This window comes from Acanthopagrus latus, chromosome 18, assembly GCF_904848185.1.
Source record: "Acanthopagrus latus isolate v.2019 chromosome 18, fAcaLat1.1, whole genome shotgun sequence".
NCBI lineage: Eukaryota > Metazoa > Chordata > Actinopteri > Spariformes > Sparidae > Acanthopagrus > Acanthopagrus latus.
The window spans coordinates 24,964,778-24,981,113 of NC_051056.1; the positions used below are offsets into that span (position 1 = coordinate 24,964,778).

General features: G+C 42.8%; 1 protein-coding gene across 1 annotated transcript in view; it reads right to left on the reverse strand.

The window, feature by feature from the left end:
* The window catches only part of drp2 (dystrophin related protein 2), a 102,541-nt gene that overhangs the window by 12,805 nt on the left and 73,400 nt on the right, over positions 1–16,336 (reverse strand). Inside the window, exons 15-19 of the mRNA XM_037077091.1 lie at positions 14,873–15,039; positions 12,505–12,616; positions 11,548–11,684; positions 9,573–9,638; positions 1,849–1,914 (exon numbers count right to left, since the gene is read on the reverse strand). Coding sequence (XP_036932986.1) covers positions 1,849–1,914; positions 9,573–9,638; positions 11,548–11,684; positions 12,505–12,616; positions 14,873–15,039 — 548 coding nt within the window. The remainder of the gene's footprint in view (positions 1–1,848; positions 1,915–9,572; positions 9,639–11,547; positions 11,685–12,504; positions 12,617–14,872; positions 15,040–16,336) is intronic.

Consider the following 16,336-nt stretch of genomic DNA (forward strand, 5'->3'; position numbering starts at 1 on the left):
GCTGCCTTATAATACAAGCAGGAGTCTGAGTTCCTCCGATCAGGGCTGATCTGTTCCTCGCTCCAGACATAAGACAGGAGACGCTGTCCACCTCTCTCTGCCTCTGGACTTTTGACACCATCTCATGCCTATTTTTGTTTTTTTTCTTTTGTTTTGGCAGGTTGTTTGCATTTAATGCTATTAATCTCTTGTGCTTGTCTTGACATCTTTTCTGCTGAATAAACAAACAAGTCGTCTGCATGTAAGGCTGAAAAACACCATCAAACTAAGAGTGCATCACATACTCTCAGAAAGTTGTGGCCATTTCCGCCACTGATTCCACATAAAATTTATACTTTAATAATAATTCATAGCTAGCTCACATTAGCGTGTCAAAGTTACTGCAGCTGGGAATTAAATGTTGTGTCGTGAAATAGTTAAACTAGCCTTGTAGATTTTCTTTTTTAATATTTGTGAGTTTAATGGTGTTATTATGCACATAATTATTACAACCTTGAAATAATGCCTATGTGGAATTCAGGTCTATTGACATCTGCAATTTTACTGACCATTTTGTGGCGATGAGCAGCACCAGTGAACCCGGATCACTGCACACAGCTGCAGGGCAAAGGCTACACACACACACACACAGGAAGGCAGCATGGAAGCTGTGTGATGCCAGCCAAACACCAGCTGGAGGCACAGATAGCACAGCGGCATGTACAGAGCCATGCAGCAGGAAGTACGGAGCATCACCGGCAGACACAAGGACGGGCTCGCAGAACAAAAACAACGAGATGCAAGGGCACAGGAGCAGAGTACAGCAGCGCTGCACACAAGGGGCAGGAGTGAAGTGTCATGCATACAAACACACGCTCATGCATGGATGCAAACACTATGCGTGCATGCACTACATATTTTTGTGACAAAGCTCCAACCGACTAGAATCCCAATACATGCAAAGACATTTGCAGCAGGCTTAAGAAGCACAGGTGTCAGTAGGAACAAAGTGTTGCACTGCTTGAAGAGTAGTGAAGTCTTTGTCGTAGCCTAAAACTAGCTTTTAATGTGGTGTCAATCACAGCCTCATCTCAGAGCACACACACACACACACACACACACACACAAACATAACAAGTCTGAAAGGAAATAATGAGCAGACCCAGACACACACACACACACAAACACAACACACCTGGAGCTCTAACAGACCAGATAACACTTTGCACAGAGCTGCTGGGCGTACAACCTTGACTTTAAAGCTGGGTAAAACACACACACACACACACACACACACACACACAAAAAGAGCACCCTCTCGGAGAAGGTAGAGACGACATCAACAGCCCAACATGGATGTCGACAGCAAAAATAAGACTTGGACACACACATACACGCGATCTCAGACGACCTTCACCCCTCCGTCCATGTGGCCCCTCACTCAGCTTTTCACACTCACTGTATTGGCTGCCTCATTCACATCAAACATCCCTCATTCCTTTCACAGCTGTAACCTCACCACTGCCCCGCTACACACACACACACACACACACACACACACCCTCCCCTCAGCGGGGCTTTGTGTATCTACCCACAGCCAAAGACTTCAATCACAGCAGGCGTGATGAAGGGGGACTGTGTGCACGCTGCTCGCTGTGGGTCATTTTCATTATGTGGCTGATTATTTATGCGATTACCCACTCTGTCCCGAACAGTTGAAAACACACGTAAACACAGAAGCAATCACGGTATCAAGAGGACACAGTGTGCACACAAAACACACACACACAAAACACACACACATAATCCCAGTGCATGGCTGTGGTTGTGGTGAGGGAGTTGTTGGTGTGGGGGTGGCAGAATACTCACAGACTTTCATCAGGAGACAGGCTATCCGTGAAGAATGAACAATTCTGGCTCTCCATTTCTGCCAATCTGTAGATATATATACACACACACACAAACACACACGCACAGACATCAACGACGGCATGCACACACACGTATGCATACAAACAAACACAGAAAAGAGAAAAACAGGACACAGTGGATGAGCCAGAGCAAATGTGGGAAACAGCAAAAGCAGCACGCTTTATACCGTCACACACTGGGGAAATATGTTTCCTGAAACACAAGATCAAACAAACACACAGTACGCTTTAGCTCCTGAGGAGTGTGGATAGGACCTGTGGCCTTTAAGTGTCAAGGACTGTAACTGAACAGCAAGCAGTCCACAAACACGTATAGACTGCAGAGTGGCAGCTGTAAACGTGTCCGAGAGGAGGGAGGGCTAAAGTTCTGATGAAATACTGCTCACTGTCCGCCAGCGTGCAGGCGATAAAAAAGTCTTTCAGAGATGTGCTGTTATCCAGCACCATGGACAGCAACAGTGTGTGTGTGTGTGTGTGTGTGTGTGTGTGTGTGTGTGTGTGTGTGTGTGTGTATCTCAGGACCAAGGACAGCGCTTCTATTTCTGCATTGGGCCTCTCTGTGGGCTGTTCCACCATCTGCAGGACGGGAAAACAGTTCAGTTGTGTTAAAAACAGACCGCAGGTGCTGTCGTGGTCACAAACTAAACTGACACAGACACCTGTAGCTCATAAATAGCCGCTCTTAGCACCTGGCACCTTCTGTGGCAACGTACAAAGAAGAAAACAAACTTGTTCAAATGCCTTATTCTGTGTCCGTTTAGCTGAGCTGTCCTGAGCTGAGCGACTGTGGCGATGTAGAGAACGTCAGTCACCTAAAAGAATGTTTAATGTTTCCCCACTGCAGCTGCTTTTATTGGTTTATGTTTGAAGGCTTAAAAAAAAGCTTCTGGAAAAAAAAAAAAATCCCACCACTGCGTAAAAATGAGAGTTTGTGTTTGAAATAAAAAAAAAATTAAATAAAATGTGAATGGACTCAGTGTCCTTGAGAGAAGACACTGAACTCCAATTGCTCCCAGTATTTAGGTCAGCGCTGCGCACGACAGTTAATGGAATGAATTTAAAAATTTGCCTTGCATTCTCACACACACACGCACACACACACACACATACACTGCATGGGGTATACTAAGTAGAAAAACTTGGAATTGTATGGAGGTAACATTTAAACATTTTGCAGCATATTGTTGGTTAATCTAACCAAAAAGCTCTCTGTCTTTCTTCTGACTTTCTTCTTATCTGTCACTGTCATTCGTATATCTTATCTGTTCCACTTCACACCCGGCAGTGTTGTTGCCGACGTCCTGAAGAAATGCAGCGTCGAATTAGCTTCAATTTGGACACATGTCAGGCTCAATATTAATGAATAGATGTATATCGATAATAAGCAGTGAACACCACTCTGTGCAGCAGTGGTGGGGCGGCGGGCTTCAGTGCTCCACAGATATTCTTCTCTCTGATCTTAGGGTGATTGTCCACCAGTGTGCTGATGTACAGCTTGTTCATCCGGCTACCATCTGGCAAAAGATACAGAAGTATCTGCTGCCGTACCACCAGACTATGAAGCAGCTTCATTCCTCAGGCTGTGAGACTCCACTGTCTGAAAAAGATGCAGCAGGACTCACAAGACTCAAACTTTAATTTTTTTAAACCCTTGTTAAAAAAAAAAAATTACATTAAATCCGGCTTGCATTTCATGTCATCATCCATATCTTAACTCGCTGACATCAAACATGTTGTGGTGGCCCCGACGAGTCTATGAGCAGTTCAGGGGACTGGACTAAAACCCTGAAAGAGTTGAACAGCACGCTTTAAACAGGGCGGTGCAGGCTACGGATAATTTACTCGCTCAAATAAACTACTCCCATGTTATTAAATTATTAAGCATGGCCTCTTATAGTCTCATACAGTGTGCAACTACTTTCTTTATTAGAGTTTGGGTCACGCTCATTAGGGTGCACGGCTGCAGTTGTTGGCATTTCATGGCCAAAATTAATAAGCCCAGTAAAACACTGTTTACAGTGATCATCACGGGTGTTTTCTTTGTGTACGTGTTTGCGTGACCAGATGATCTTTGACTACTTAGTCATTCTGTGAGCATGTTTTAACACGACTCTCTCTTTTTTTTTCCCCTTGACTTAGCCTTCCCTCCCTCACCTTTGACTCCATCGCCTACATGTATATATCTCACACCTGAACGCACAAGGCCTCCCACTCTCTGACATCTACGTCAAGGAAACAAACCGATGAAGTGATCTATGGTGGATGCAGCCAACTGACGATCACTCGTTAATGATATATAACGGCGCTGGAAGATCACAGGGCGGGTTTTATCCTTCGAGTAAGGTAATTAGCCGGAGCGGAGAACCCACCTGCTGATGTGCGGGGAGTCCTGTGGCGGCCCACATACATACATACATGCGTACAGACACACATGAAAGCCTGTGTTGAATCCACACTGCAGCAAACATGCACGACACACCCCGTGCTGCATCATCTTTCGCAGGATGTCGTCAGCTGAAGTGAGTGAGGAGGAGGGGTGAGTGATGTAGAGGCTTGTCAGGGACATCCACATTACATCCCATTTCTCTCCAGTGTCCGATGAGACCATAACACTGCAGGAAATGCAGGATTTATCCGCGTACCGTTACAGGAGGCTCGGCCTGTGAACCCGACCGCTCGTAAGTCATCCTGCGACACTATTCATCAAACGGGGGCCTCCGCAAAATGCGGAGTCAGGGCCGACAGTGAGCGAGAAAAGAAAAGGGAAGAAAAGCAATAGGAAACAGTTGTAGTGTGTGTGGGCATCGTGCGCATACATGTGTGTTATATGAATGTAGATATCAATGTGAGAGGAAATGAGAAGCGGTAGAGGAAGCGAGGAGAAATACTAACAGAGCTCCAAGAGGGTTTTTTATTATTTTTTCCTCTCATCCCCTTTTCTATAAGATGTTGAAGCGGTGCTGATGATGAAAGGAATGAACTCTACTTCTTCATCGATATATGAGAAGGGCTGGGAGATACAGAGAGATAGAGAGGGGGGGGGGAGAGGCTGAGTGTGTGTTTGACATGCCCACGAATTTGGCTTCCTAACCCTGAACATCACATGCTTTATCTCTCTAGAGATGACTCAAGACTACATTATTGCATTGGATTAAAACGTCTACTCCTCGCTGGCTGAAGGGCACTTTGACACGAACGCACACAGACTCCCACACACACCTGTTTAATATGTCATCCCAGAGGAAAGACGCCAACCCGCCGAGGGGGACGACATCCAGGATTTTGATATCAGCTTGACTTTCCATTAGTGTTTGAAGTGAGCGGTGACTTACAATTAAGGCAGGGAATGAATTCAAATAAGGACCGTGATTTTATTCTTTATACCCTCTATTAACTGAGGGTTAGAGGAGGGAGGGGAGGAAGGAAGGAAAGAAGAAAGTAAGGAAGGTAGGAAGGAAGGAAGGAAGACAGAAAAAGTTACAAGACAGACAGAAGGAAAGACAGACAGACTTATAGAAGGACAGACAGAAAGGAGTCTGAATAAAGTCAATCCTTCATGCTGCCTGAGTTCAGACAAAGTACTTAACATTCCCATAATAAGAACTGTCTCCTCCTGTTACAGCAGTGCTCAGATCAGTACGCTCACACTCTCTTCTTATGATGTGTCTAAATCTGAAAACAGAGATACTCGTTTAGTTTAAGGTGTTCCCAAATGACACTCCTCAAATAGTTGGTTCGCTGTGAATAAAAACTGAACGCGGTCATTCACAAATGAACCAATCGCATGTAGGAAGCATGAGGTGAAACATTTATTGTATCGTCTTTGTGCTGTTTTTAGTTCAGTACATTACAAAAAAGGCAAATTGCTTAATTATTCCTCATTCAATCAGTGCTGATTGTTCATGTCACGCGTCATCACTCATGTGAGGTGAGGGGCGGCTAATTGGCAGGAGGTTACAGATTGTTTTGTAAGGACTGTTTTTTGCATTGACATTAATAGCACCTGCATTTGGACATATCTGCAATATAAGTAAATAAGTGGAAAGTAACACAAGAAATCACAGAAGGGTGTGATGCAGCTACATGAAGCAGCATCTTGGTTCTGTGTCTAGCAGCAGCAACAACAAAGTATGAAAGCTTGAGAGACCGAGCACGAGATATTCTGGGCAGATGTTTTGAAAAACTTTGCTGAAGAGCAATTAAAATGCCATTTTCACTCGTCCCGGTGTACATTTTTAAGTTACAGTTGATTAAACCAGCACTCACACAGAAGATTGCACATGCTCGACGCTCCCACTCACTCCTTGTCAGTTCACTCCAGACAATTGTCTGGTCTGTTTACACATGAGACTCACCCGGGATCAGGACCAGGGTGAAGTCCAGGGCAAATAATGCAGACGTTTGTTCACACATACAGGTCCGCCGAGTAAATCTGGATGAATCCAGACACACAGTGACTGTGTGAATGTGACTTTGGACAGTGGGAGAGTTGTTGCCAGTATCAGCTTTAACTTTGTTCATTTATTCAGTTATTTATTTAGTTCTTATTTCTTTTAGTTTTATTTTTACCCGTTTCTTTGTCATTTTCCAATAATCTAATATCTTTTCCACTCACCTCCAATACGAGACACCCACAGTTAAATCCCTCATTCATGTAGAGTTACTACCAGTGATGCTACGATCTCATTCAGTAATATTTATGTTTTAGTTAATGTCCCTGCTTTTTTTTTCGAATTGAGGCTGTAACAGCGGTCAATAACCTCTGCCTGGAAGGAGGACAGAGTTACAGAAACAGTAGTAAATTATAGTGTTTTTCCTAAAACAAAATCATCCCTCCTCTACGCTCAGCCTCTTATTCTTGTGTCTCCCTCTTTTCCAGACTAAGCCGTCTGACATGTCGGTGTGAGGAACCAGAGACAGAACCGCCAACCGAGTGATTAATGAGCACCCCTCGTTACATGCGGTCCAATTAAACACAGCTGACAAAGGCCTCAAAACCCACGACTGAATAAAAAAAATAACCCTCATTTAGTTTCACTCAAAATTTAATTTAGCAATCATCACAGCAATCTTTTTGTTAAAGGGCTATTACACTGAATTGTTCAGATTTTTGTCTTATTATATAAAATCCTACAAAAAAAAATGTGTATCTGTCCCTCACCACCTCCATTAAATAACCACTAATTAAATTGTTTATTAAATACAGGAACACACTATAATGTAGTTGTAAGAAAATATAAGGACATTTCAGTGTTCAGAGGATAAGCCTGTTGATGTCCTCTGTTTTTTCAGCCACTAAATCCCATGAAAGACCGAAAACCAACACTGAATTGATCCTTAAAGAAAGTGTTATCTTCCTCATACAGCGTTCACGTGTCTCTGAGCAATCAAGCTCCTTTGTTGTCCATAACTATTAAAAACACATCAATGAGCTGCTGGCTGACATGTTTCATTATGATGAAAATGGGCGCTGTAGTTTATTTAGAGTTAATCCATCACGCACAATCCTGCTGCCGAAAATATTCCCCAGCTCGACAGATCCGAGGCTGAATACAGTCCAAAACAAAATCTCTATTTACTTCGGTTTGAGTAACATTTGAAGCGACAGTGCCCAGCTGTTTTAGGTGAAAGTTAACGTATATATTGATGTTTTCTTTTAAGATGTATGTCTTCAGTTGTCACAAGAAGTCACGAACAAAAATAGAGATGATATCCTGGATTCACCTGCCATTTACTTTGTTCCTACAAGAGTGAGATATGTCATGTGGGCTGTAAGTGAGATTACACTTTAACAGTCTTCATATCTGCTTACAAATGCCTTTATGTGTGTTATAATTTGTTACAAACTACTAGTTAATTGATTAAATAGTGCTTATATAAGATAAATTGTGAGTGATACCATTTGTGCACACTGTTTGAAAGCATAACCCAGTGATCACAATTATTCTCTCAAATAAAAACCCCATCTTATTTATTCTTGTGCGGATAAAAAATGCCTTGCGTGATGAGACGGTTTCCTGACTTGCATTAAGATAAAGTTGGCTATGAGCGAAGTGGCTCAGATGCTATATAGATCAACGGACAGATCTAAGACAACTCGAGTCTGTGGTATTTTCTCAGCAGGCTGGAAAGAAATAAACACCGACTTTATCTGTGAATGTGTCTCATTTAGACCACATTTCCATTTCTGTTCTTTTTGTTCATTTGGGTGAAGGCAGGGCTGAAAAGTATACCAGGAAAAACATTTTTTTTACAGGTATTGTGAATGCGATATGACTCAGTCTAAGTGACACATTTTTGCATTTCATTTCCTACTGGAGAAAAATGATGATGCGATTGTTGCTGAGATCTTTTTATGAAACAAGCATGCCTTGAGAACATTGGTGGCTGAGAGATTTTAACCTTGGTGGCATTTCTGAAAAAAAGCTGTAGATTCAAGCACATAAATGGCAGAGTATCACCAGAGGAGCTGCTAACTACTGCTACTGTTAGCTTGTAAGCTTGATTAACAGTGAAGCAAGCGGTCACACCAAAGGCAAAAGTTTTAATATTGTGTCAAAGACGTCTACGTTAGCCTGTTGAGCTACAGAGTTATTTACCAGGTGAGCCAACCACCTGAAAACAACAAGAAATTTTATCTTTACACAGAAAAAACTGCAGCTACCGAGATGTGGATATTACACTTGGCCGCACTGTAATCATGATAATATTTAGATGAATTGCTCAGCCTCAGTTGGCGGCTACAGTATTGAGCTAGTTAAGATCCAATACGAAGCAAATTGTGCTGTAATTAGCAACAAATGAGTTAACGTAGGAGGATGCAACAGAGAGGTATTAAAGAATGGAGGAGAAGAAAGGGCTCGCAGAGAGAGAGAGAGAGAGAGAGAGAGCAAGAGAAGGGAAAGTGGGGAGAAATAAATGTGTAGGTGTGAAACAATAGAACAGAGGGAACGAAGATAAGAATAAAAAGAAAAAAGGCATGCAGGAAACAGTAAAACGGGAAAAAGGGGGAGAGATAAGAGGGGTAAAGAGGACAATTGTGCCTGCTCTCCTGTTGGTGTGTGTTCCCTCTGTATTGGCAGGGGGGCAGTTGTGTGTTGGGGCCTCGGGGAGGTAATACACAATGGCACACTTAGAAGCACACACACACACACACACACACACACACAGTACAGGCTCAGAGGAAAATTGTGTGTGTCCAGCTCTGCGGTACTGTGGGCAGAGCTGGCAGGGGTTTGGGAGTCCAGTGCTGTGCCCTGTTTATAACCTGTCAGACAGACACTAATCCACACCAACAGCTCCCAGGTGACCAATGGGCTCACTGCCCTCGCAAGTGACAAGCCGCTAGGCACGCTGGACCCCGCTGACCTCCACACACACACACACACTCACGCACAACAACCACAAACTGCTCTGCTTGTGTGCACCAGCATGTGTTTGTGCGGAGGGGGAGCGTGAAGGAAACTGCTGGGCAGTACAGTCTCAGCCCTGGCTGGAGTACAGAGCACAACGCAGCCAAATCAATACTTCAATCAGTTTGAGACAAAGACTAAAAGGGTGAGGGAGGCAGGGGAGGGGAAGAGGTGGAGGCAAGGGTGGAGTGAAAGGGACAGACTTTGTTGTAATGATTTGATGTATAGCACAGCTCGGTGAGCCACGTACCTGCTGGCGTAATGTTCAATCCTGCTGTGTGTGTCTGCGTGGGGCAGCTTGGGCGAGGAGCACGGCCTGGGAATGACACAAGTCGATGTCAACACAACACCGAGGCAATATTATCTGCAAGTGCCACTGTGTGGTAGGAGGACCGCTGAAGCTAAAAGTAACTCAGAGATATTTACTGTAATCCAGTAATTTTATTAGTGAACATGTGTGAGGAAAATTTTCAACAGAAATCAGATTAGCGTCACAGAGGAGGGAAGAAGTACGTTTATGCAAGTGCTCTGAGTAAGATGATTTAAAACACAGTGTATGTACTTGCTGGCTTCTGACGCTTTAAAGTCAAACAATACCAACTCCTGACCCTTCATCACTGGTTGCATACATGTCTATGAGCGATGAGTGGATCAGGATGTCGAGCAGCATACATTTACAGTAACAGCTTTTTAATAAGGCAGACCATGAGTCAGGTATTCACACCAAGATTCTTTGATTCGCGACGTATGCAGTTTCACGTCATAATGTTAATGAATACATCGACTGACCCTGAAAGTCTGGGCTGTTGAAAAGACTTCCCGTTCACCACTGACGTGCAGGGAAAGCTACTGGATTTATACAAACACACCAGAACTATATACAACTGAAATCAGTTTATCTTGTTTTCTGTGATGCATTTCCAGGTGCTTTGATGGATTCCATGATGCTTTTATCAGTATGTGTAGATATTCAGTATATTGTATAATAGATTATATAATAGAGGAAGTAGTTGAGCACAGGGGATTCAAATATCTATGCTGCCTTTTCTTGCTCTGATGAACACATGCTTTGTGTTGCAACGTTAGGTGGTGCACCTCATTAAAAAGCTCTTATTATTACTGTGTGCTCCAGATCTGCTCACCCCAGATCCTGCCTCAATTGTCTTGTCTCGTCTTAGCACCTTCAGACCTTATTATATGAGCAGTTCAACCAAAAGAAATAATTTTTAAACCCTTTTCACACACACACACACACACACACACACACACACACACACACACACATTTATATAAATGAGCTTGAATGTGTATTTATGTTTGTAACCCATGCAGAGATTGGGCAGATTAACTCTAATCTCAGTAAAAAATAAGTATATTGCAGACTTCACACATCCCATATGAATCAATCACACAAAACACCAACTCGAGGTGGTAATTTCTAAAACACACAAGGTCCCCTGGAAATACTGGTCCCCTATGAATAGAGTTTTTAGTCATCTAGCGATAAACCTACCCAACATTTCACAGGGAGAAAGCAAAGATTTGAAAATTAATCATCTTGGTAATAACCTTGCAACACCTTAGATTTATCTGAAAACTTGCTCGAGGGGTCCACACCCCCAAGGCTGTAAACCCCTGTAGAAAACTGCCCCACAAGAAGTATAAAAAACGTCAGAATCAGCTCCTTTTTAACCAGCTACGACAATAAAATGCTCATGATACATATACCAGAAATATTAATATGATAATATAGTGTCATATCTGCTCTGTGTGACTGGATGGAAGTATTAACTCATGTAACGTTCGAGGTTATGAAATGTGACCCACACAGAGACAAAATGAGCCAAAACATGGAGCCATAATCATGCTTAATGGGTACTGCCGTAGCCCTGAGCTATGCTTCTTGATGATCTCATGGATTTTGGTCTCATTGTTGCTCTTGTTTTTCCCCTTTGGGTGACACTCACTCATGTGGACAGAGCATCTGATCCAGACCAAGATCACAGGAATAGCAGTATATTAATTCCAAACACAGAGCTGTCCCTTTAACCCATCTCAGCGAGTCAGAGGGGCCCAAAAAATTGTCGGAGCATGATAATTAGCCTGCAACAGTGAGGGCTGAAATTGAGACAAAGTGAGAGTCACACGACAGAAAGTAGAGAGAGAGAGAGAGAGAGAGAGAGAGAGATTTGTGAATCATTCATGTGTTTTTGTGTGGGACTCACGTCTCCGAGCTCTCGGCTTCCAGCACGGACTGCACCGGCAGGTAACCTCTCTGAGGGTGTTTGGTGAAGTACTGCTTTGACCTGAACTTATTCTTCAGAGTCTTGGCAAAGTCTCTCATCTTCTCTCCCGAGGTTGTCTGGGGTTTTATTTAAGAGGAGAGGTTGGTTGGATGAGAGATAAGAGGTGAGGAGACATATTACGGCGCTCAAAAATTATTGTAAGTGTTGATTTCTTCCAAAATGACCTCATCTGAAACTTTCCCACTATGTCGCTGCACTGGTTTTGTCTTATTTTTACTTTAAAGGAACTTATTCCTCTATCTGCTCTCTAACTCACTTTCTCCTGCTCTCACTGAGTCCTCCCTTCTCTCTCTCTCTCTCTGGCTCTGTACTTCTTGCTCTCTTTATCATGGTAGAAATCTATGGGCGCCTGCCTGCCTCACTGCTGTGAAAAACTGTCAGCTAATATAAAATATTGTCCAGTGGAAAAAAAAAAATCATTGTAGAGATGGCCCTTTGCCATATTTTACAGCTCAAAATTGATTAGAGATTAAATCTGGCACCACCCGACTACAGTGCTGCAGCTACTCCGTCGGAATTAACTCGACTTCGGAGACTGTGCGGGCAATCGCTTAAGAGTCTGGTTTTATTGGGGTTTAGCCCACAATGTGTGCTCCAAATAGCACTTTATGTGTGCACTATGTGAGCCAGAGAGGATGTAACTGCTGAGTGGTACTCAATCTCTGCATTGCTATAGATCTGGACAAGGCGGTGTAAGCGTACGTAGCAGTGTACGCTCAGATGATAGCGATCTTACAGTGGAGAGGAGGCTAATCTATGTGTGGCAGCAGGACTACAGAGATAGGAGTATTTCTTTCAGAGACAAGCAGAGTTATATTCAACCCTGGGGCCTTCAATTTTGTATTCGGTCAGAGCGCTTGATAATGTTTGTCTTACTGGGGTGTAGTACTCCATGATGGGGTAGTGCAGCTTCTTTCCCTTGGAAGTGCGGCCGGTTAGAAAACATGTCTGGCAGATGTCCACATTGAACTGCTTCAGACTGCGATACCTGTCAAGATCAATACAACACAGAGGCTGAATTGATGTCTGCGAGAGAACTTGACAGAGTGAAGCAGCATGTGTGTGTGTGTGTGTGTGTGTGTGTGTGTGTGTGTGTGTGTGTGTATGTGTGCGTGTATTTGTAATGCTATTTTTATGAGAACTGATTTGAGTTACAGACGCTAGGAGTGAGGACATTTTGGCCTGTCCTCACTTTCAGGCATACCTTCAAATGGCTCTTTGATGGTTAGGACTTGGTTTATTGATTAGGGTTATAATTACGCTCAGGTTAGGATTAGGGTAAGGGTTGGGATTAGGTATTTATTTTTGATGGTTTAGGTCAGGGGGAGGGGCTAGTGAATGCATCATGTCAATGAAGGTCCCCATAAGGTAACTGTACAAACGTGTGTGTGTGTGTGTGTGCGTGTGTGTATACTTGTACTTGAAACATAGTGAGGACCAAATGTTATAAGCCACAAAATGAGGACATTTTTGGTAAATGGGTACATTTTGGCTTCTTCGAAACAATTTGTTCAGATATAAGGTTTAGGTTAGGGGAAGGTGTATCCTAACCAATGCCAGTGTTTTCAGCATTGGGATGTGGTTTTCCATGCCTCTGTGTCCTCCACCAAGACAACTGTAATTCAATTTACTGTAATTCAATTTATGATAGATAGATGCCATTACCAGATTACAGTTAGTCCAAAACTCTGCAGCAAGACTCCTCACTAGGACTTCATAATGCTCTCATATCACCCCAGTTTTGATGTCACTTAACTGCCTTCTGGTTAAATTCAGCATTCAAGTCAAGATCCTCCTCCTCATTTTCAAGGCTTTGAATAATCTTGCTTCAGAGCAGATCAGTAATCTACTTACACCGTGTTCCTCTGCTAGGCCCCTCAGGACCTCTAAACGCTGCCTGCTGTATCTTGATTAAGAATGAAAACACAAAGGGACTGTTCATTCCTGTCCTGGGCTGTAGGATGGTCTCCCCCTGGGAATTAGTCTCTTGGGTCTTATAAGTCTGAGTCAAAGACCTATTTCTTTTGTGTGTTGTACTTGATTCTTGTAAACCATGCTGCTCTGTGACACATATAATTGCCTTTATAGGGTTAATTGTTTTCGGCTGTGATGGTTTTGCCCCATTGTCTGCTGACTTTTTAATTTTTTATCCTCTTTGTGACCTAGGTTTTAAAAAGCACTCTATAAATAAAATGACTTGCTTAATTGTGTTAAGCAAGTAAGTCGCTAAGTATGTATGTGCAAGCAGAATGAAGGGCTGGTGCATGTCAGTGCATCAGATGTATAATATATGCACCCTATTTAATAATCAACTGTATCATAGTAATATCTGTAATAACTTCCTGCTATGTACTTTCACATCAACGTATGATTGTATGCATGTTACAGATAAATGGTGCATTCATTATTTTAATACCACAATTATTAAACAAATTTGAGGTTTCAATACATACACAAACTTTTTACTCTACCAGATATTTTCAGGATAGATAGACTATACTGCATAATAATGGAAGCAGCATCTGCACACTGAAATCTGCATGGGAGGCAAGTTTTCAATAAGGGACCTTCAAACAGGATGCTTAAAGCCGCAATAAATTAATACTATTGGACAGACTGGTGTGTGTGTGGCTGCTCCTCTTATCATTATAAACTGTATTTTAGTTCCAGAGCCTCCAACAAGCTGTTATCCAGTGAGGCGTAATTCCCATTTACAATGAAAACAGAACACACCAGCTGCCACTATTGAAATTGATTTCTTTGTTTCTCCTTTAGACTTTCAAAATGATCCCACAAGTAAATTCGTACAATTCTCCAATTTTATCTAACACGTGTATGTCTCCATGATCTCCCTTACTGTAGGTTTCCAATGAGCTATTGTGAGGCTCAGCACGGTGGCTTCAAGACTTTAAGTCTTGATATAATTAAAACTAGTGAGTTATATTTAAAAAGTCAGTCACATACAGTTGTTATGAGCAGTGAAATTAGCTGTTTTTGTACCAGGCAGTAAACATGTACATTTCTGCTGTTAAGGCATTTTTTACATTGGGTCTTGTGGGGGTTGAGTCACTTTGGGGACAGTCTCAAGTGGCTATTTGAGGGACTGCAGTTTTTGGCACTTCCACTCATACATACTTTTTCAGCCTTGCTGGAAAAGTTTCTATTTGGTCATTTTATATCACATTCAAAATAAATAGTATCTGCACGTATCTGTGTGTCAGTTTACCTGCACTGGCTTGCTTACCTGAAACCCTTGATGGGACACTGTTTGCAGATGTAACATTTGGCCTGGTGCTTTGTTGACTCTGCAGCAGTCACACGGTGGAGGACAGGCAGCCAAACCATCGACTGGGGCTCCAGGCTCATCCACTCCAGGAAGTGAGACACCTCAATGGCAGGTTTCCCTGGGGCCTGGGAAAGGAAGGTGGGAGGGATGAAAGAAGTGCAGGAGATTGTAAACAATCCAAATATAGAAAAGACAACATGGCAGGTACAATAAGTAATGAGGAGAGGGTATGCTTCCTTTTCCAAAGGTGGTCCAGCAGTGAGCGAGTTTAAAAAAAAAAACAGGAATCAAAGAGAATACAAAACAGAGAGGAGAAAGGCGATGGTGAAAGAAGATGTAATACACTTTGGGACATCTTTTGCTTTCATGTAGCGCCTCAAACAATTATAAAAGTAAAACACAACAGAGATAAACCATGTGTCTGTGTGGATACTGAACATGTGTTTGTGTGTTTGCAGACTCACCTTATTGAGGATTCCAGAAAGTAGGATAAAAAGGAAGTCAACCTAATAAAAGAATGACTCGCGAAGCGCTGAAAATCCGTGATGTGCTAAATTCTCATTAAGTCTGCATCAGAGATGCATTAAGAGGTTGATTTCCCTGGGGCTTCTCCACCGCTCAAGCAAAGTAGCATAATAAATGTGTGTGTGTGTGTGTGTGTGTCTGTGTGTGTGTGTGTGTGTGTGTGTGTGTGTGTGTGTGTGTGCAGACTGATCACACAGACTGTTAGGTGTGCAGAAGTACAGAGTCTCTGGGGTATGAAGGAGCTTCTCTCTGGTAGTAGAGTAGCCAGCTTTGCTCCACGTGGGAGGTCAAACATCAGCCCCTTGCATACCGAACACCTGGAAGTGGCACTGACTATGCTGAGCACGGCGCTGCATCTAAAAGCAGCACGCTGAGCAGATGGGAGGCTTTCAACATCATTGGGAAAGTGGAGTGATAAACATCCAGTCATCCATCAAAACTCTATGCTTTCTGCAGCATATATCCACTAAACGAATGTGTTTGTAAATCATCATAAAACCCGTCTCACAAGATCTGAAAATATTTACTAAATGCTGAATTATTCCCCACAGTTGAATTCAACCTAATACCCTCTGCTCGGACCAGCCCCTTCAGCAAAATCACGGTGCTCTGTATAACCACCTTGCTCTGCATTTTCTCTGCCTCAAGACAATCCATCTGCTCCTTCGCCAGCAGTCTAAAAGTCAATGTCTATGTGAGGAGGTTGCAAATGCACATCTCCACTAAGTGATGTCACTCATTCCCGAGCCAAATGATAAACAGCCAAAAGGGTCACCCTCAAATTTTGAATTTCATTGACATTTTATCTTAACGCCCTGACATGCAGGAAATGGGAAAAAAGGAATTGATTTTAAGCATTTGTAGCTGATACAGCGAACATGGACCAGAAGAGCGTGT